This window comes from Aulonocara sp. 'chitande type north' Nkhata Bay, linkage group LG3 (genome assembly GCF_057382095.1).
Source record: "Aulonocara sp. 'chitande type north' Nkhata Bay isolate Kocher_YH1m ecotype deep benthic linkage group LG3, A_spYH_male_GT1.1, whole genome shotgun sequence".
Lineage (NCBI taxonomy): Eukaryota > Metazoa > Chordata > Actinopteri > Cichliformes > Cichlidae > Aulonocara > Aulonocara sp. 'chitande type north' Nkhata Bay.
This window is the reverse complement of record NC_141346.1, coordinates 6,490,245-6,511,436: the sequence shown is the minus strand read 5'-3', so window position 1 is coordinate 6,511,436 and position 21,192 is coordinate 6,490,245. Positions and strand designations below refer to the sequence as shown.

Sequence of the window (21,192 nt, the reverse complement as noted above, 5' to 3'; positions counted from 1 at the left end):
GCACCAGCTGTTTGTGGTCAAACAGCCGCTAAAAAGAGCTTAGTAATAGTAATAACATGATAATAATAATAGTAATAACATCTTGGAGATTGAGAGACCAGTGACGGACATCTAGAGCAACTGTAAAATTGGCATGCAGTTTTTGCACTAAAGGAAAATCACTACCATCTCATGCGCCTACCACATTGGCGCCAGCTGTGGCCTCAAGGCTGGAGCTGGACAACAAGACCTTTCTCCATGATAACAGACTGTGTTTAGAATCTTCGTTCCCATCCTTTGCACCCCAAACACCTCTGCATGCTTATCTCCAAGGCCGAGGTCAGGGGGCAGATCTGGGCCCAGCGCATGCTACAGGACCAGATGTGCTGTCTACACCGGCTTACCCCCACCCCTGTTGCTTGTGCTTCCATGGTGTATTAAGATTCGTTGAGCGCTTAGAACAGGTACTGTGAAGGGATTGGCTGAACAGCTGTCCCAATCCAAGGAATGGGTGCGAGTGCAAGGATAGGTTGTGTCTTGGCCACTGTCACCCTACGAGTAGGGACAGGCATGGGAAGTAGTTGGACACCAGCCAGGGTGCAAAGGTGGACTGGGCCTTGGATGTCCTCACGCTGGGAGCAGGCATGGGAGCAGGTGACAGCTGGACACTAGCTGTTGCTACCTGAGGAACTGATATGGTTGCAGGGACAAACGGGGCCCTTGCTGCTCTCGGCAACTGGGACTGACTGGACCACAGCGACCACCATTCAGGGAACTGGAAAGGGTGCAGGGGAAGGCAGGGTACAAGCCTCTCTGTGAGCAGGAACAGGCAGAGAGACAGGCTCTAGGATGGTCACGGGAGGGCAGAAACAACCAGAAAGAAAGAAAGCAGGGAAACTATAACTGATACGGGAAAATTTGACTGAACCACACGGCGTTGTTGAGGTGGAACTGCTGAGTGAAACAAAGCTGACCTTGAGGAGACAGGCATTTGAGGAGGGAGGTTGTGGGTCGTCTTCTTCCTTCTACTCATCATCATCATTCTTAGTTTACTGTAGTTCATGAGGTCATGGTATTTCATTCTCAGTAATAATTTGATCCAGTTCAGCACACTCTCATGTTCTGTCAGACACTGTTTATCTTTTCTTTCTTCATGGCGGGAAACAGTCCACAACGTTCGAATAGCAGTTAAACTGAACTTAAACACATAAAACACTTCGTGGTTTATCACACCGGTTGTTTTACCTTTGATCATTTCCCACTGGTGTCAACAAGGAAGCCCTGTCACGCAGAGACTTCAGCTTCTCTCATCAGTTAACCACACGAGCAGCACCTGTTTTGATGTGGGTGAATGAACACTCGACTCTGGGGAAAAACAGCTACTGACTCAGGTGACTTCACCATTTATCTGCTTTTGATGTGACTGCTGCGTCTCACACAGGAGAACTTTCTCCCGTCACTTTGGTGACTCTGCATCTTCATCAGCTCCTCGTGTGGAATCCAAAAGGTGGCCTAACCTCATCTTTGATCTCTCTCTGAGCGACTTGTCAACTTTATTTTTCACCAAACACACATGGATAAAGAAAATTTCCCACATTTATTTTGGAAAAGGGCAGACGTTCATACTAACCTGAACTGCCTCACACTATGTACCAATCACATTCTTCCAATGCAGCGATCTGTTGAAGCTGCAGGATCAGTGCCACGGCTGTCTGACACTGTCACTGTCCCATTTTTCAAACAGTGACTCGACCACAGAGACCACAGTAAAGGTTTAGTGGAAACCAGTGACAACGTTAACTGTAAAACAGGAAACTAGCGACAGAGCTGCAGACCTGCTGTGGATCCTGCGTTCCTGTCCCACTTTCAAAACTTTTGATATATTTGGTAAATGGTCTGTATTTGTATAGCGCTTTTACTAGTCCCCCCTAAGGACCCCAAAGCGCTTTACACACACATTCACACACCGATTCACACACTGGTGGAGGCAGCTACAGTTGTAGCCACAGCTGCCCTGGGGTAAAAATATTTTTTCCATGACCACATGTTACGACCTCAAAGTAGTGATGCTGTTTAAAACAAATAAAAACAGAATCTAATGATTTTCAAGTCTCATATTCTCTCAAAGACAGAAAACCAAACACATGTCAGAAGTGTAATTTTGTAATGCTCCTTGACAGCCTCGCCTTTTAACATCATTCTGGAAATGTCTGTGAACTGAGGACAGCAGCTTTTGGACTTTTTGGGAGTGGGATGTTGCTCCATCCGTGTCTGATGGAGGGTTTTAGCCGCCCAGCAGTCCTGGCTCTTCTTTGTCCTGCTTCTGGTTTCATGATGCTCCAGATGTTTTCATTGATGAAAGATCAGGACTGCAGGCAGGCCAGTTCAGCACCTGACTCTCCTACTATGAAGCTGCGCTCCTGGAATAGGTGGTGTGGTGAACTGTGTTCATTGACAGTCATTTCTGGAAGTGTTCCTCCTCCAGCTGTTGGTCTTTGGTACCACTTGGTTTTCTCTTCTTTTAACCTGTATTTGGTATTGTGTTGTTAATAAAATATAAGATTTACAAATCTTTGTATTCTTTGTTTATTTACACATTTTTTAAATTTAAATTTTTTAGAAAATGGGTTTACATTTAAATTTGTCCAGAACAAGAAACTTTCAGATTAATTTAGAGACAGAGGTCAAATACACATGGCAGCATGATGAGGAGAAAAAAAGTCTCATCTTCTTCAACTCTCAATTTCTCTTGCTTTTATCGCTCATTTATGTCACCTGCTAGAATGTGTACCTGTAGTGTTTATGCTCAGGCTGGAGTAAATCACTTCTGGTTGGATGACTGACATCTTATTGGCTGACTCTCTAATGGTGACCTCGGCATATGTGACATCATTTGTAGAGGCTGGCTGGTGTCTCCCTGCAGAAATGATGTGATGTGAATGAACGTTGGTGATCACTTCACTGCTGTAGGATGTTTAGAAGACCTTCATAGACAGTCTGATGTTACAGGTACAGGATTCAGGAGCAAAGACTGGTTGATTATGGATTAAGCAGAGCCATGATGGCAGCATCAGAGTGATGAGACCACAGAACACTGTTCCCGTATCATACCACCTTAACAAGTGACAGCCAATCGGGAAAAACAACCCAAACTGGTATTTGTGTCTGTGGGGTTTTAGTCTGAATCTAATTTCTAGGGAGCGATCCTAAAATTGAAACCCTGATGGAAGCTGTCTGGACCTGACTTTGGATGAGAGATAAGCCAAGTTTATATCAGTAATACTTTTCATTTTTATGGACCCACTTCCAGAACTTTTAAAACTTTTCAATTGGGCCATGGGAACGCATCAGTCTAAAGATGTTGGGACCCAGTGCTCTACAAAATAAATGCAGACAGGAAAGTCCCTCAGTTTTTCTCAAGTGAAATTTCTAAATATTTTAATTTGCTGCTTGAACCAAAAGAGCCCAGGTGGGTCAGACAGATATCATACCTGTGCGTTTCTTCCAAAGAAGCTGAACTAGAACCAAAACCAGAACCACAAGGACCAGAGAACCTACAGTAACTATGACTGGGATGATGAAGGAGGGATTAGGAAGAGGAGGAGGAGAACAGGAGATATGGATGGTAAATGGTAAATGGCCTGCATTTGTATAGCGCTTTTCTAGTCCCTAAGGACCCCAAAGCGCTTCACACTACATTCAGTCATTCACCCATTCACACACACATTCACACACTGGCGATGGCAAGCTACATTGTAGCCACAGCTGCCCTGGGGCGCACTATCTGCAAGACCTTCATTAGGAACCTGGAATTTTTAATCATTATGCTATTATTATCATTTCAAAATGCCAATCACTGGCTGTCACTACAGGTCTGTGCTGGACTTTCAGTAACAGCCACTTCCATGCAACAACTGCCTGAAGCATAGTACACTAAAAACTCATTCTTTACAAATCCCTTTGCAGCCCTGGCAAAAGCCTGCTTTTAGTAAATGGTAGAAGGACTGGTTCTTATGTAGCACTTATATAGCGCTACTCTGACGCCACAGCCAGGGTTCAGTTTATCAGCAAGAGATTTTTATTTAAACAAAGGAATAAACTGAAGGCTTATTTTTGGCCAAGACAAACATCAAAGTTGAAGGCAGCTGGACATTTGGATGCAGAATGTACACTTTTTAAGCAATGGCAAGAAAAACAGATGAGCAGGGCCTTCATACTGAAAAACAGGACAAGCTCTAAATCTTAGCAGGGAGCTGACGGGACTGGCAGAGAGAAAATCCTCTTCTTCCCATCCTCCTTTAAATTTGATCTGGGAAACTCCATCAATAACTCAGCCCTGATGCACAAGAGAACGAGAATGAGTAGATGGTTAAAAGAGAATCCAGGAGATGGAAAGACAAGAAGAATAGAGGAGCAAAGAAATTATCACAAGGACCCACAGTGGACAAAGGGTCATAATCATATTTTGTGAAGCAATAACTTGTTGGATAACAGCTGAATGTGTACCTGCAGTGTCCTCGGACTGGAGAAAACAACATGTGAGTGTGTATCTGTAATTTTATTGGCTGATTGACTGAAGTTCATATCCTGATAGGTGACTTGACTCAGACTTGATGACAGCGTCCTTTCTGCAGGAATGAGAAAGACGAGGATTTAAACACGAGACAAATAATAAAAGATTCTAAACCGAAGACGTCTGCCAGCATGGAGCACAAACTGGGCGTCATCAGGACGCTACAACACAGAGCGAACACCATCCCCACAGACACAGCAGCCAGGAGGAACATCACATCAAGAAGGCCCTGAGTAAATGTGGTTATCCCAGCTAGTTAGATTAGATTAGATTAGATAGAACTTTATTAACACTAGCATCCCCAGGCTTCGGGTGGGTTCCTCTGGGAAATTCGATTTCCAAAAAAGCACAGCACCGACAGAAGTTACAGAGTTACAGAATATTATATATATATATATATATATATATATATATATATATATATATATATATATATATATATATATATATAATATTCACACACACACACACACATATATAAATACAGAGACAATATAAATAAAATATACAAAGGGGATAAATAGAATAAATAGGAATAAAAAATAAAAATACAAGTGAATTGCACATTTCAAGTATTGAGTCTATTGCACTGTTGACTATTTACAAAAGTATTGCACAAAGGTATTGCACAGTGAGGTGAAGAGGCACTACAGCTTAGTTGTTCCCCCCTCCTTTGTCCTCCTGTTTCCCCTCCCTCTCCCCTCCAGAGAGGAGTTAAACAGTTTGATGGCGTGTGGGACAAAGGAGTTTTTAAGTCTGTTAGTTCTTGTCTTTGGGAGAAGCAACCTGTCACTGAACAGACTCTTCTGGTTGTTAATGGCCGTGTGCAGAGGATGCCCAGCATTGTTCATAATGTCCAGCAGTTTCTTTAATGTCCTTTTCTCTGCCACTGTCACCAGAGTGTCCAGCTTCATGCCGACCACAGAGCTAGCCCTCCTGATCAGTTTCTCCAGCCTGGATGAGTCCTTCTTTGCTGTGCTGCTCCCCCAGCACACCACAGCATAGAAAAGTACTCCAGCAACCACCGACTGGTAAAACATCCTCAGGAGCTTCCTGCAGATGTTAAAAGACCTCAGCCTCCTGAGGAAGTACAGTCGGCTTTGGGCTTTTTTATACAGGTGCTCTGTGTTGCATGACCAGTCCAGTTTATTGTCCACCCACAGCCCGAGGTACTTGTACTTGTTGACCACCTCCACCTCCTCCCCCTCTATCTGAACCGGCAGTGGACCTTCTCTGGACCTCCCGAAGTCCACAACCAGTTCCTTAGCCTTTGAGGTGTTGAGTTGCAGGTGGTTTGTGTGACTCCATGCGACAAAGTTCCTCACCAGACTTCTGTACTCCTCTTCCTGATCATCCCAGATACACCCCATGATGGCTGTGTCGTCTGCAAACTTCTGAATGTGGCATAATTCAGAGTTGTAGCAGAAGTCAGAGGTGTACAGGGTGAAGAGAAGAGGGGACAGCACAGTTCCCTGTGGTGCTCCTGTGCTGCTGACCACTGTGTCAGACGTGATGTCCTTCAGCCTGACGTACTGTGGTCTGTCGGTGAGGTAGTCGGAGATCCAAGCCACCAGGCAGGGGTCCACCTCCATCCTGTTCAGTTTTTCCTGAAGCATACAGGGCCGGATGGTATTAAAGGCACTGGAAAAGTCAAGAAACAGGATCCTGACCGTGCCTTTTCCCCCATCCAGGTGTGAGTGGGCTCTGTGTAGGAGGTACAGGATGGCATCCTCCACTCCGACACCCGCCTTGTATGCAAACTGTAGTGGGTCCTGGGCATGTTGTACCTGTGGTCAGAGGAGGTTGAGGAAGAGCCGCTCTAGAGTCTTCATAAGATGTGACGTCAGTGCCACCGGTCGGAAGTCATTCAGCTCATTGGGCCGGTTCCTTTTGGGGACCGGGACGATGCAGGATGTCTTCCATAGGGCGGGCACTCTCCCCAGTCGCAGACTGAGATTGAAGACTCGTTGTAGCGGCTCCCCAAGTTCAGCAGCACACGCCTTTAGCATCCTGGGACACACCTTGTCTGGGCCTGCTGCCTTTCTGGGGCGAAGCTTCCTCAGTTGTCTCCTGACCTGATCCACTGTGACACTGGGAGATGTTTGGGAGGAGGGAAGGGGGGGAGATGTCTTGCTGCTGAGAGAGGGATTGGAGGAGGGGGGTGTCATAGTGTCAGGAAGGGGGGGAAGCGAAGGAGGTAGGAGAGTGGGGAGAGGACTCTGTAGTGAAGGTGAGGGTGAGGGTGGGGGGGTTGTGGGCTGGTCAAACCTGTTGAAGAAGTTGTTGAGTTCGTTTGCCTTCTCCACAGTCCCCCCCACTGTGCTTTTCTTGGTGTTGTGGCCTGTGATGGTTTTCACACCATTCCAGACCTCCCTCATATTGTTCCTCTCCAACTTCTGCTCCACCTTCCTCCTGTAGGTGTCCTTTGCTTCCCTCAGGCAGCGTTTCACCTCCCGCTGTGCTGCTTTCATCTCCTCTTTCACTTTGCTCCTGAAAGCCTTCTTCTTCATGTTGAGGACAGCTTTGACTTCCTGTGTTACCCACGGTTTGTTATTAGGATAACACCGTACCGTCTTAGCAGGGGCGACCGTGTCCACACAAAAGTTGAGGTAGTCTGTAAGACAGTGTGTCGCCCCCTCTATGTCCTCACCATGTGGGCTCAGGAGCACATCCCAGTCTGTGGTGTCATAACAGTCCCTCAGAGCATCCTCCTTTTCTGGGGTCCATCTCCGGATGGAGCGCGTTGTGACCGGCTGCATTTGGACGAGGGGTGTGTATTGTGGCTGTAGGTAAACCAGGTTGTGGTCTGACTTCCCTAGTGGGGGGAGGGGGGTGGCTCTGTATGCATCTCTCACATTAGCATACAGTAGGTCAATTGTCCTGTTGCTCCTTGTGGGACAATTCACAAACTGGTGAAAAGCAGCCAGAGTAGAGTCCAGTGTGGCATGGTTAAAGTCTCCAGATATAATAATGAAAGCCTCAGGGTGTTGTGTCTGTAGTCTTGCTGTAACTGTGTGTATTTTCTCACAGGCAGCTGTTGCGTCGGCCCTCGGAGGGATGTAAACACACACACAGATCACATGACTGAACTCCCGAGGTAGATAATATGGCCGCAAGCTAACAGCTAGCAGCTCCAGGTCCGGACGGCATACCGAAACTTTAACGGAGACGTGTCCAGGGTTACAGTATCTGTTGTTAACGTAGACAATGAGTCCCCCACCTCTGCTTTTTCCGCTGGGCTGCGTGTCCCTATCGGCTCTCACGGATGTGAAACCGCATAGGTCTACGTTAGCCTGCGGCGTTAGCTCGGTTAGCCACGTCTCCGTGAAGATAAACAAGCTGCACTCACGGTATAGTCTGTGGTTGTTCAGAGCGCACAGTTCGTCAATCTTATTCTGTAACGAGTTCACGTTGCCCATGATCACTGTCGGGATTGATGGTTTGAATCGCCTCCGGTGATCCGCTCTCCTCGCTCCAGCTTTGCAGCCTCTGTAGCTCCTCTTTAGCTCGGCCGGGATGTTGTGTCGCATGCCGGTCTGTCCCTTTGTTTTTAGTGCCAGCAGCTCCGCTCTCGAATAGATGAAGGAGCTGGTTCCAGAAGTTTTGAAAAGTGCATTATCCATCTTGTATCGCTATATCTAAGAGGTATAAGTAGAGGAAAGTGAAAAAAAGTTTGAAAAGCCTAGTCTAAAAAAGTTAAAGTTAACAAAAAAGGTGCGGTGTAGCAGAGCTACTTGGAAAGGCTGCCGTCACTCCAGCGCCATCTTTGATTTTTCTAGTGATGTGTCGGTCGCGAAGGAAACGCTCAGAGCCGACTCTTTGACTCTTTGGTGTGTGGTAGTAACAGGTAAATGAACATATTTTTTCAATTATTTGACTATAAATACACAAACAATACACACATGCTTTCATGCTTTCAATTGTGTAATTTAAGTGATCTAGTAGCTCTGTTTGGAAGTTCAGTTAAAGCTAGAAATGTGTTTTGGAGTTTGCGGACCTGAACCTGTATCTGTGAGTTTGAGACTATCCCTAACCTGGACGTCTTTCTCTGTGTGTAATATATATCTATATTTTTCATGTAAGATAAGTTCTCTGCTAAACAATGTGAATGGGGACAGTTTATAATTGAATTATAGTATATAATTACATAATTATTAAGGAAAATTAATTTTTCCATGTAAAATGTTTAATCTAATGAGCTCTGGGGGGTTTGACACACTTTATACCTTGTTTTTTGTTCCAAAACAGCAAAGCTGCAACCAGAATAAGATCTAGAAGACCCAGAGAACCCAGAGCAGCTACAGGTGAGATGATGGAGGAGGACGATGTAGAAGGAGGGGAATTGAGATTGATAGTTGTTGTTGGTGGTGGTTTGGTGGCACTTGGTGAAATGGTGGTGGTGTCATAGACATCTGCAGGAGAGATGATAAAACTGGGTCATTGAATTTATTATAAGCTCAGCAGGTTTGCTTTAAACAGGAAGTGATGTCAGTGTTCTGACCTCTGACCCTCAGAAAGCTCTGAGGAGATGATCCAAACTCATCAGTAGCACACCAATACAGACCTTCATCAGACTGCTGCACGTTAATGGTGATGTTTTTCTCTGATTTAGGTCCAACAGGACGTCCATTAAAGTAGAAATAAGCTGCAGCTGTGCCACCAGTTTTCTTCTTACAGCGTAGTGTGACATCACTTCCTGTCCTCACAGGAAGTGCAGGGATCTCCAAAATCACTTCTTTATCTGAGGAAAAGACCCACAGAGTGATGTAGAGGTGGTATAACAGTCTGCTGTTAGTCTGATGAAATGAATGACTTCATTACCTGATACAGTGATGTTGACTTCTTCACTCTTCTCTCCAGCTTCACCTTCACACCAGTAAACTCCACTGATTGGCTCGCTTTGCTTATCAAGCAAACAGGATGAACCAGTTAACCTCCCGAAGCCCCGCCCACCTGCTCCACATGACTCAGTCCCACTTCCTGTGTCCCTCTTCACTGTCCATCCATCAGAGCCCAGCTGACCGTCACATGTCAGAGACACTGAGGCTGCTGTGAAGAACTGCTGAAGGTTTGGACTGACGCTCAGAGAGACTGGAGGACAGACGGACAGTTTCTATCAGTGTTTACACTCAGTGTTTGTCCTGGACCATGGTGCACTTCATCTACTCACCTGCACAAACAGCCAGTGCAGACAGCAGCAGCACACACACACCTGCAACAGGAGGTCAGAGGTCACTGAAGGTCAGAGATCATTTAAAGAAAGACTGAGGCTGCACAGTTTTTTTTGTTGTTGTTGTTTTTCTCTCAGGAAACTTTTTAATCTCCTGAAGTATCTGCCACAATCTAAGGAGCTTGGAAAGAAAAGCGTCTGGACTTCTTTAAGTTGCTTGAAGACGTTTCACCTCTCATCTGAGAAGCTTCTTCAGTTCTAGGATCAAACGGTGAAGAGACCCACATTTAAGCTCAGTGGGAGTTTCCCACTGAGCGGGACAATGGACCCCCTGATGATCCTCTACCTAATCACATGAGCCAAGGTGTGGTAATGGGTGTGGGTCACAATCAGCCAGGGTTTTACTGCTACTACTTTGTACTTTCTTACTTTGAGTACATTTCATAGTCTGTAGTTTTTTTTTACTTTAACTTGAGTTAATAAGTTGAATCAGTACTTCATCTTTTACTGGAGTATTTTTGAACAGTAGTATTTGTACTTCTACTTAATTATGGAAGGTCTGTATTTTTGCCAGATCTGTGAGCCACGCAGATTAAACTACACAAACACCACCGTGCACTGTAACAGGAACAGGAAGTTATAAAATACCACCGAGACAGCAACGCAGGTTAGCCTGTCTTTTCCTGTTTTCTATACATTTTTTGATCAGATGGCAATCAACGGTAAACATCACAGTGCACAGCATTGTAAACAATGGAGAACTGTGCATGGATGAGCTTTCATTCATGTGCAGAGAAGAAAGTGTGGGACTAAGAAGCCACCCTTCAAAAGCACAGTTTTCATTTTCAGATTTGCGGCCTGTTTCACTCCCACACTGCTGCTGTTTAAAGGTCATCATGTCAATGGGAATGGGAACTTTAACAGTCAAAACCGTCTGTGGTTGTTTGAATACACTCAGTCCTCTTAATGGAAAATTGGCTGTGAATAGAGGAAGTGAAGACTAGATAAAAGAAGGGACGCAGTCAGAGGACCCTGTGCTTCATGCAGTCAGAGGCTGTGGTTTCCTGACTGAAGAGATGTTTGATGAAAAGAGGTCAAGTCTCTTTTGTTCTTTTGGTCTTCATGTTACTGACACTTAGCTGGGCAGAAAGTTTAATCGCTGACTTAGTCCAGACTATATGGTGACTTTCCTGCAGGATTCCAGGTTAAACTGCTGAGTCTGAACCTCTGAGAGGTTTGCAGTGATGATGAGATCGATTTAAACCGAAAAACTTTCATCATGCATGTTTGAAACCATTTTCTATCACTCTTCATACATTTCAGTTAGAACTGTGAGCTCCATTATTCAACATTAACATCACTTCTTGGTTCCTGCCCAACTTCACAGCCACCAATCCAATGAAACCTGAAAGACATAAGAAGAAGAATGAACTGTTCCTCTCGCCTTGACGAAACCTTTCAGAATTTTTACATGAACTTTAAAGTCAGTAGCTGCAAGCTTGTAACTGCTGAAAGGTTGTTTTCCTGCCATATTGTTTGTTGGAGCTGTGATAAATAAATCGATGATTTTAGTGTTTGACTCACCGAGGAGCAGAGAGACCGGTGCAGTCTTCATGTTGTCTGGATGACGACTGAACGTCAGTCTGAGCAGCAGAGAGACGCCTTCAGCTTCAGCACTTCCCCGTTAACAGTCTTCAGTACGTCACGCTGCTGCTCCATCACAAAGAGGCAGAGCAGCTTCTCCAGCAAACGTCAGCGAATGAGATGTTCCGTTGGGTAATTCAGGTCCGAATCTATAATCCTTTTAAAAAACAAATTCCCTTTTCCTACAAAATGTTAATTGAACTCACATGTAGTTATAAGAAAAAACAGACTGTATGTGTCCAAGTCCAAACACTAAATGTATATCATCACTTTAGCTCCATCTTTGTAGAAGTAGTCGGTTTAAATCTGGTTTTACTATCTTAGAAAACATTATGAGTTGCAGCACTTTAACTAAGAAGCTGTAAAATTAAAGGTGTTGAGGTGGCAGGCAGGATGTAGGACCCAAACGCAGGACTAGTGATGTGTCCTGTGTGTCGAAGCTTCGAATCGTGCGTCGGTTAATCGCGGGGGCGTTTTTCTGAAGCGCGTATCGAGGCTTGCTTTGATTACGTATGCAGTGACGTTCGAGGCCTTGCGGGCAGTCCGTACCACGTAACTGATTCAGGGACTGGTTCACCGGTTCGCGCCAGATTCGAAATAACATGGGCAGAAAAACAGCTGATTCCCCATCACACCGTGTTGTGGAATTGGATTACGTACGTGCTACATAGTTACTTGAGCATTTCTTCTTCGATGGAACCAGCAAGGAAGAGATTTTTTTTTTAATTTTGTCTCTCCTAATAAAGTATGCACACAGTAATAAATATCACAAATGATAAACACCAAAATATAAATAAACAACACTACACATCCTATAATCTGATTTCTGTCTTTTAGTTTATTAAAAAGTGAAGCACCAAACACTAGTTTGTGTCATTATCCAGATGTACATAAGGTTTACACATCATTATAATCAAAGAGCCCGCTTCACTTGAATTGAGTAGTAGAACAAATGAATCATCACAATGCTTCGAACCATGAGTCGACCAATTGGATGGAAAGCTTCAGTTCATCATGAGGCTTCATCTCACCATCACTACGCAGGACCCAGAGACAGAATGATTAACTAAAGTGGCAGCTTTATTGCTGGAGAACACTCGAATAGAAATAGAAGAAAACAAAACTAGAAACTCAAAACTTAAGCCCAAACTAGAAACCCGGGAAAGTAGAAAATCAAACCAGGAAAGAGTGAACCAAAACATTACCAGAAGCACATAGAAAACAAAACACAGTACAGTGAGGGTACAACACAACAACTAACAGAGAAACACAGGGCTTAAATACACAAGCAGAACTACGAGAAGATGGGGAATAGGTCGTAACACATCTGGGACAAATCAGGCCTAATGACAGAAGGGAAGCAAAACCAAGCACACTGCACACAGGACAGGGACTATCAAAATAAAACAGGAAACACATGAGGCACAGACTTGATACTGAACAGAGGGAACACAGAGCACAGGGACAGGATTGACAAACTGCAAGATGAGACACGACTGAACAAGAAAATCAGCATGAAGACAGAACTAAACCTTGAGTAAACATGAGGGCTACAGGAAGAAAACCCAAGTAGATTAGATTAGATTAGATTAGATGAAACTTTATTAATCCCTCGGGTGGGTTCCTCCAGTAAATTCAGTTTCCAGTAGCAAAGCACCGAAAGAAGTTGCATGTTACAGATACATTAAGGGGAATGAGAGTAAGAATATAAGCATAAATACACCACATATACACATATATAGATACAGAATATACAATATGGATAAATAGGATTGCTCATTTGAGTGAGTATATTTCACCGTTGCTTTCGTATACATGAAGCGGACATACCTGAGTGGCTGCGATCTAATCCTGTTTACATAAAGTAAGCCTGCTCCCGAGCAGGTTTACGCTTACGGATCTGTTGCTATGACAGCAAGTCCCGGATGAGCTTCGGAGAACCGAACGATCCAAGATCACGTGAAATCGTCAACAATCAAATCCAGCTAACTTACTTACCCCCTACCCACCTGGCCTGTTGCCGGGTAACACTCTGCTGTTGTCTGGTGTCCAGAGGAGGCTGTCCAGGTGAGACACACATAGACAGGCTTATAAAAGTTTGGACTCTTTATTTGGACTCATTTCCAACAATGTCAGCCCCAATAAAGTTATGGATCATCTTGCATCAATAGGCTGCTGGTTTTCTTTACTCGTTTCAGGTGTTACCAGCAAAATAGTTGTTTAATCATCTGGAAATGTACCCAGATTTATTTATTTAGACAGAGATCTTGACCCCCCAATGTTCAATACAAAGTCACGCCGATGGTTACGTACCTGTGCGGTTTACCTGTGTGTGTGTTTCAGGACAGGAAGTGTGTACTGCACGTACTTACCTGTCAGCTCCATAACTGTGGTCTCCCTGGGAGACACCAGGTAAGTTTACAGGTAAAGTCTGGTTCACGTGTTTGTCGTGCTGTTGTTTATTTGTTTGTTTGGTTTCTATCAGCTCGGCCCAGCCTCCTCCTCCTGCTCCCATCATGCACCTGGGTGAGTGGGCTCTGAGCAGTGAGTCACGTGCTCATCGTCGTCTTTAAACTTTATTTTATCTTTAAAAATTTAAGATCAGGTCATGTTTTTATTCCTGAGGCTTTAACTGTGAAAGGGCACATCCTGTTTACATCCTGGTAACAGCTCCGTCTGCTCACACTTTACTGCTGAACTGGTTTGGGGGCGTGGCGTCAAACTGAGGGTTTTCTTCATATTTACAGTCGGTGTGAAAACGTCAGAAGGTTTGAGTGAAAAGAGAGAAAAAGATGTTTGTGAGGATTCACGTTGTGGATATCTGAGGTTATCAGAGTGTCAGGAAGTGAAACCTGGAGAAAGTCAAAGAGCCGCCCAGCACAGAACAAGCCTGTCAGAGCAAAGACTTCAAAGACTCTACAGGCTGCACAGGGACGCACTGTGAGCTCACAGAGCTCCACGTCTGCAGACACCTTCAGCCACACTGCTGAGGACGAAGACCTGCAGACTGAAACGTCCTGTGGTCAGAGGAGGTGAAACGAGAAGAAGATGCAGCTACAACCCAAAGAACAGCGTCCACACAGTGAAGCACGGTGGGGACGCTGTGGGGGGGCCACCACAGAGAGAAACAGGCGTCCTGCAGGACGTTTCCACAGGGCCGAGCCGTGAGTCTGCAGAGACATAACCTCTGTGTCTGTCTCAGGTGTGTGACGGGGACGCTGACGACTTCCTCCTCCACTTCCTGTTGTGTCTGTGCAGCAGTGATGTCATGATTCGGCCGCTCAGCCTCACCTGCAGGAAACACACCAACCAGAGACCAGAAGGTAACCCCACCCTCACCACCCTGACCAACCCTGACTGCAACCTTCAGAGTCGTGTGTGTGTGTTTCAGAGGTGAGGAGGTTCACTCGAGGAGACAGAGAGTTCCTGACCAGACTGGCTCCTCCCCTTCAGCTCACCTGTCTGCACCTCCACCCTGACTGAGCTCCACCTGCTTCGTTCTGACTTCATCTGTTCTACGTGTTCGTACAAATAAAACTTTATTGTTCCTCCTCCTGTCACATGGTATCTCACCTTCACTGACCCTAACGCTGGTGATCAGGGTCAGAGGTCACACGAAGCTCTCTGGGTTTAACCTCACACGAAAGGGGCGTCGCTGTCATCATCACAAAGGGGCCTATAACAGGTCATGTGACCCTTCTACAGGAAGTGATCCCTGTGAGTGGCGCCCACATCCGAGATGTTCTCAGATGGTGATTCATCAAACCTGCACCAGTAAAATCTGACAGTAGAAGGATGATGAGTGAAACTGGTTAATCTGGTGTTTGTGGCACAGAAGGTTTGACCTCCACTGTGTGACACGGGTCAGACTCCAGCTGGGCCTGCTGCTCTCAGCCTCACTCTGAGGAAGCCCACAGTCTGTCACAGTGGAAACTACACCGGGGGACCCCATCCTTGGGGTGGACCCATTTTTGTTTTAGCGTGTTTTGGGGTTTAAAAGCCACAGAGACGCGGTGCTTAGGAAAAATGCATTTCAGCTGTGCTGATGCTCCTGACACGTATAAGACTGGGGAAACCTGCATTCAGCTGGACCTGAAAAACACTATGTCCAGATAAACACAATCAACTTTTGGAGAAAAATAAAAGATTCTTCATCAGACTAACAACTAAAAACATGACACTTACCTTAACAGTATGGGCTACATCAAATATATTCAAGACCGACAACAACACTTCTCACTGCTGCTAATTTTAACAAAACTAAACAAAAAGTAGAAAAAGGCAATTCACCAAGTCTTGAAAAGTAAAACTGAAAAATAGAAACACAGAATAAAACATCCATCCAGATCTTTACCACCAACAACATAAAATCTATCTTAATTAAATGGCCAAATTCTCCAATAAATGAGCAATAATAAAGTAAGAAAAAATAAGACATTCAATTTATGGACGCTCAAATTAACAGAGCGACATTAAACGCACCTCATTGCCTGCCGTAGCGTTCTTCGCAGCTGCACTTCACCTCAAAGGTCGGTTAATACATCGGATTGAACTTAACCAAAGTCCAATTAAAGGAAAATAAATGTTTCTAACAAATACAATGAAGAAGATTAAAATAATTCACTGTCAGTTACTGTCGCTGTGAGTTTGACGAGGTCAGCTGCTTCATTTGGTTCTGCCTAAAGTTCTCTCAGTGATCCAGTGTTTATATGATAAGATACGTGTTTAATGCAGAGAGTTGGAATTACAAGTTGGTAAGAAGCTTTTTAACAAAGGTTTGATTTAAGCTTTAAGTTCAAAGGTGAAAGAAATTTCACGTTTGATGAAGGAAGATCAAGGCTAACAAGGACATAGGTCAAAGGTCAAAATAAGGTGAGAAAATATAATAGATATATATAATCAATCAATAAGGTGAAAATATCAGATAAAAGGGTTTTTTTGGTTATAAGGAATAAAGAGGTCAAAGGTCAAAACAAGAGACACTGGTAGAGACCTCAAATCATTGTTACTGAAGAAGGAGGAGTTCTTTAACAGTACGACATTGATAGAGTTTGTTTGTGTGTTTGAGAGTTCAGACTGAAAGGGAGCGCACAATCGTGTGTGTGTCTGCAGCTGTTGTGTTGTTGCTGCATCGTTGCCTCAGGGGGAAAGTTGTGTGTGTGTTATGCAGACTAGCAGAGACTGCAGCTGTCAGCAGCCACACACACTTTCTATTCTTCAAATCAAATCACAGTGAAACATGTTCACTGACAGCTCAGCTTCAGCATCGTCTTCATGCTGTGACTGCAGCCGTTCAACTCTGTTTGTCTTTAACCCAAATCATCACAACATGCAAATATAATCATCAAAATGATGTGACTGGAAGGATGCAGCAGTCTGTGCTCCACCTTTCTCCTCCACACCTGCAGGTGGAGAACATGGATGCATGAATCTCTACAGAGTTCTTTGAATATTATCCGTCTCATCAGTTTTCAGTGAACAAAACTCCTCACAGAGCCAAAATAAGCAGTTTGTATCCAATATAACTCAGCTGGACTCTGATGCTCCGTATAACAGCCACACATGAGTCTGGATTCACTCAAAGCATTGAACAAACTTTATTGGAAATGAAGCTTTTGGACATTTGTTCTCTGATATTTGCTCTTCAGCTCGAGTCTCCATCAGTGGGAACATTTCCTGATTCAACTTTTCTTCTGTTCAAATCAAACTCCATGAGAATCAAAGTGTGAATCAGAGTCCTGATGATCAGATTCTATAGAAACATGGAGACTGTAGAGGATTTACACTCAATATGTTCATTTGTTCCCTTCAAGAAAAATCAATCATTCATCCAATTAAATCAGTCGTTGATCAGTTTGATTGACAGGACAGATGATCAGAGGTGCAGCGTTTTTACCTCCATAATTTAGACTGGGACCGAAGTATGGGTGGAGTTTGTGAGTGAAGGAGCAGCCAGTAAAGGAGTAGATCAGAGCTGCAGCACCTACATCATAAAAGGAGACCAGACCCTCCTCATAATCCACAAACACCCCCACCTTCTCAGGACCAGGATTGAGACAGAGGGGGACTGGAGGACCAGCAGCAGCTTCGTACTTATTTCCATTTCTCAGCACTACAGTCCAGAAACCATCCTGAGGTCTCAGTGTGATTTGTCCCTTCCTGTTGATCGACTCTGTGGCCACTCCTAAATCCCACGCAGTCTTTCCTTTAACCTGAACCTCAAAGTAAAATCTGCCTGAAGAGAAACTCTGCTCTCCTAAAACATTAGCACACTTAGAAAATCTCTCTGGGTTGTCTGGAAGATTCTTCCTCACATCACCATGATAAACTTGTTTTCCATCATCAGACAGGATGAGATCAGGATGAGCTGTATCAGGATCCAGAGTCACATCCACCTCATGCTGCTGCACCCTCTGCAGCTCAGCCTCAAACAGCTTCTTCTTCATGGGTTTCCAGACTGTCTCCTCCAGCTGAGCCACAGCTCTCCCCACAGTCCCCTCATATGATGGTGGATGAACTCTGACCTCTGTCCAGTCCTTGCTGGGTGGAGCAGCTTTCAGGGAGGAGAAGCTTTGGAGGAGGTGGAGGTGGTCTTCAGAGCGTGAGAGCTGCTCCACCTCAGAGCTTCTCTCCATCAGCTCAGAGATTTCCTGTTCCAGATCTTTGATGAGACCTTCAGCCTGTTTCTCTGTAGCTTCCTGTTTGTCTTCGATCTCCTTCATGAGCTCCTTCAGGCGTCTCTCAACAGACTCCATCAGAGCCGTGAGGACCTGAACACCTTCTGCTTTCTGTCTGTCTGCAGCATCTTTACTCATCTTCACCGACTCTGTGATCTCCTGAATCTTCAGTCGTCTCTTCTGGATCATCTGCTGAATCTCAGCCTCTGTCTTCTCCAGCTCTGCCTTCTTTCCTTCATATTCTTCTCTCAGAGGAACAAACTCGTGGTTCTTGTGGTCTAAAACAGAGCAGAGCATGCAGACACATGTCTGGTCGGTCTTACAGAACAGCTGCAGAAGGTTATCGTGCTTCGTGCACATCCTGCCTTCCAGGTTCTCCACAGCATCAACCAGCTGATGTCTATTCAGACGTTTCACTGTCAGATGAGGCTCCAGGTGAGTCTGACAGTAGGAGGTCTGACACACCAGGCAGGACTTCAGGGCCTTCAGTCTGGTTCCAGTGCAGACGTCACAGGGAACTTCTCCTGGTTTGGCAGCTTGTTGCTCTGAGCTGCTGCTGCTGGCTTTCTGCTGAGCTTCACGTCTGAACTGAGCAACCACCTCAGAGAACAAAGTGTTGATCTTCAGCTGAGGTCGAGTGTAGAAAGTCTCTTTACACATGGGACACTGACAGATGACATTCATGTCCCAGTGCTGACTGATGCAGGTTTTGCAGAAGTTGTGTCCACATGGTGTAGAGACTGGATCAGTGAACACATCCAGACAGATGGAGCACAGAAACTGATCTTCAGATCGCAGATTGCTGGCAGCAGACATGTCTGCACTCTGAGGGAGAAAGAAGAGAAACATTTCATTCAAAATTCACTTTAAATTTCATTTTTACAAAGAGAGAAACAAGCGTCAGTAGTCTGAGGAGCTTGGAGAGAAAAGCGTCTGAACTTCTTTAAAATAACACAGCACTACTTAACCTCACTTTGAATGTATCATCGGTTCACTGACCATCGGGCAATACACTCACAACAGACTTGTGAAACAGATCTGTGGAACAAATGTGCAACACTGTGAGTGCGATAAGAGGCAGAGAACTACACACTCTCTGTACATTTTCTTCTTTTTCTTTGTATATAGAAAATAGTACGACTACCCTACTCCGGACTTCATTTCTATCCTTCTGCTTTTTCTGTCTTTATATTGTTAAAGTGTGATTTGACTTGGAAAGCTCTGCACAAGTATTCCACTGTGCATGGACTGTTGGTCCTGTGTGCAAATGTCAAAATAAAAATCTTGAACCTTCAGTTGTCAGAGTAACTGGTGGAGACCCAGCAACACACTCAGACACAAACTGGTTCATCTGAAACACAAACTGAACAACGTCGTGTCTGCTGTACAGTGCAGCGTCCAGATGAACAGGATCAACAGGATGAACATCTTTTTAACAGTCGTTACAAAGATGTGAAGTTGTTTGGCTGACACAGACAAACAGTATCCCACATTCTTGATTTTTAGCTCACAAACACGTCTTATAAGGACTTATTGATCCTGAAATGTTGGAGGTTTTAGCTCTTTAAACAGTAAAGTTACAGGAGGATACAGATAATTATCAGGAAAATGTCCTCGGTTTGTTAAAATGATCCCGTCCGATAACACACGAGGACAATAAATGTATCATTTTCTGTTGTAACCCACAAACTGAACGGTCACACTCATCTTTCATGTTGTCACTAAAACATCACTCCTTCCACGTCTAGTTGGTCGTGATGGAGGCGGAGTGCGTTGGGTCCGCTTTCCCTGCCCAGCCGATGTTCCTGATGCAGGGAAACAGATCCTGTTGGGGATCCCTACCTTGGCACAACACCTGCCATGGTCTTTGCACACTCACCACAGTAAATGCATCATGTTGTCAGCTTTACAGTATCATAGTCAGAGAAACTGGTCAGGCCGCTCTCTTCCAAATGTCTACACTTCACCCTTTTACTGTCAGTGGGCTCAGAGTCCATCTAATGTGGCTCATTATCTGATGCCGTCTGCAGACCAGTGTTAGACACTGAGAGGTTGATGGCTGCGTGTCAGAGCACCGGCCTTAACGAAAAAGTTATCAATCGTTCTTTTCATCTTTTCTCATTACCCACAGCTACATCCACTCCTATCAGGCTGCTCACCTCTGCTGCGACGATTCAAACAGCTGGAAAGTAAATAATTTGGAGACGGTGCGTTTGTGTCACAGTGAACAGTGAAAACAGAGACTTTCTAAAACAATGATGCATGTTAGTCATGTGATGCAGGCATGTGACCAATTAAACAAAGATAGTGGAGAGCATTATACAGCAGCAGTTTTGACAGTCCTATTAAAGATGAATATCAGTCTGCACATGCTCCACAGAGCTTTTCTTCAAATTCTTTAATTCTCTCTCGCTTTTGCAACTTTGTACTTTTGTGTTACTCGCAGCAACAACTCCACCTCATTGTTAGTCCATTTTAAAACTCGGTGCTTTTCCTCCACCTCTGCTGCGACGTTTCAAACAGCTGGAAAGTGAATAAGCAGCAGACAGAAATGAGACCGGTCGAATCGTCTTGCGTTTCACGCATGCGCAGGACTGGAACGTAAGCGTTTTCAGCCGTCTTAATGTGGACGCACAACTCTGTGAAAACGACTGAAAACACTAGTGTGGACGCGGAGCGCTGTTTTCAAATCTATCCGGGCGAGTGTGGACGTAGCCTAAGTGGCACCATGGAGAAATGAGGTGGCGCTCTAGACCCTGATGAAGTGAACAGAGTGAAGATTTGTGTAGAAGCAGGAAGTGTGATCAGCTGCACTCACCACTGTTGCTGAGAGGAACCTGATGGACTCCAGTGAATCTTCTTTTAGAGACAAACAGGACTCGACTGCAGCTCTGCTGCTGCTCTCTCACACTTTCACTTCTGCAAAATGACGTTGAGCTTCTTGTTTTTCAGGTGTTGCTCCGCCTCTTCCTGCCTCTCCCTTTACAGGAATCAGCCGGTCTGTACTCAGTGACTGTGTGCAGCGGGTGGGAGGAGTGAGGAGTGGTGTGTGGGTTCACACAGTAATGACGGCCTCAGGTGATCAGGAGAAACTCACCTGGATTTCCTTTTTCCACAGCAGACTGAGAGCTTCAGGTGGACCCTGAAGG

General features: G+C 44.8%; 2 protein-coding genes, 1 long non-coding RNA gene and 1 pseudogene across 3 annotated transcripts; 1 reads left to right on the top strand and 3 right to left on the bottom strand.

Annotated features, from left to right (window-relative positions):
• Positions 1–2,295: 2,295 nt before the first annotated feature.
• On the bottom strand, positions 2,296–11,337 carry LOC147333689 (uncharacterized). Its single transcript, XM_086285827.1, has 10 exons — positions 11,307–11,337; positions 9,723–9,764; positions 9,374–9,643; positions 9,054–9,293; positions 8,779–8,964; positions 4,486–4,607; positions 3,761–3,785; positions 3,471–3,620; positions 2,771–2,896; positions 2,296–2,505 (listed from the first exon to the last, which is right to left on the bottom strand). The coding sequence occupies exons 1-10, from the start codon at positions 11,335–11,337 to the stop codon at positions 2,501–2,503; spliced, it is 1,197 nt and encodes a 398-aa protein (XP_086141953.1). The 3' UTR covers positions 2,296–2,500.
• Positions 7,331–8,175, bottom strand: LOC147333690 (uncharacterized; annotated as a pseudogene).
• Positions 11,338–14,270: 2,933 nt separating the features above from the next.
• On the top strand, positions 14,271–14,926 carry LOC147333688 (uncharacterized). Its single transcript, XR_015125774.1, has 2 exons — positions 14,271–14,689; positions 14,758–14,926. It is a non-coding gene; the product is annotated as an uncharacterized LOC147333688 (long non-coding RNA).
• A 2,126-nt stretch (positions 14,927–17,052) lies between these two features.
• LOC147333687 (E3 ubiquitin-protein ligase TRIM21-like) lies at positions 17,053–18,892 on the bottom strand. The gene has a single exon (XM_086268954.1). It carries the CDS (start codon positions 18,890–18,892, stop codon positions 17,201–17,203), a length of 1,692 nt encoding a protein of 563 aa, XP_086125080.1. The 3' UTR covers positions 17,053–17,200.
• Positions 18,893–21,192: the final 2,300 nt, after the last annotated feature.

Bases quoted from the DNA above. Each gene is read 5' to 3' on its own strand.
- LOC147333689 (XM_086285827.1), bottom strand. From the start codon at position 11,337: ATGAAGACTGCACCGGTCTCTCTGCTCCTCG. The intron at 9,765-11,306 runs GTGAGTCAAACA...CTCCTGTTGCAG, and splicing joins ACCGGTCTCTCTGCTCCTCG to GTGTGTGTGTGCTGCTGCTG. The intron at 3,786-4,485 runs GTACACATTCAG...TAAAAATTCCAG, and splicing joins CCAGTCCGAGGACACTGCAG to GTTCCTAATGAAGGTCTTGC.
- LOC147333687 (XM_086268954.1), bottom strand. From the start codon at position 18,892: ATGTTTCTCTTCTTTCTCCCTCAGAGTGCAGACATGTCTGCTGCCAGC.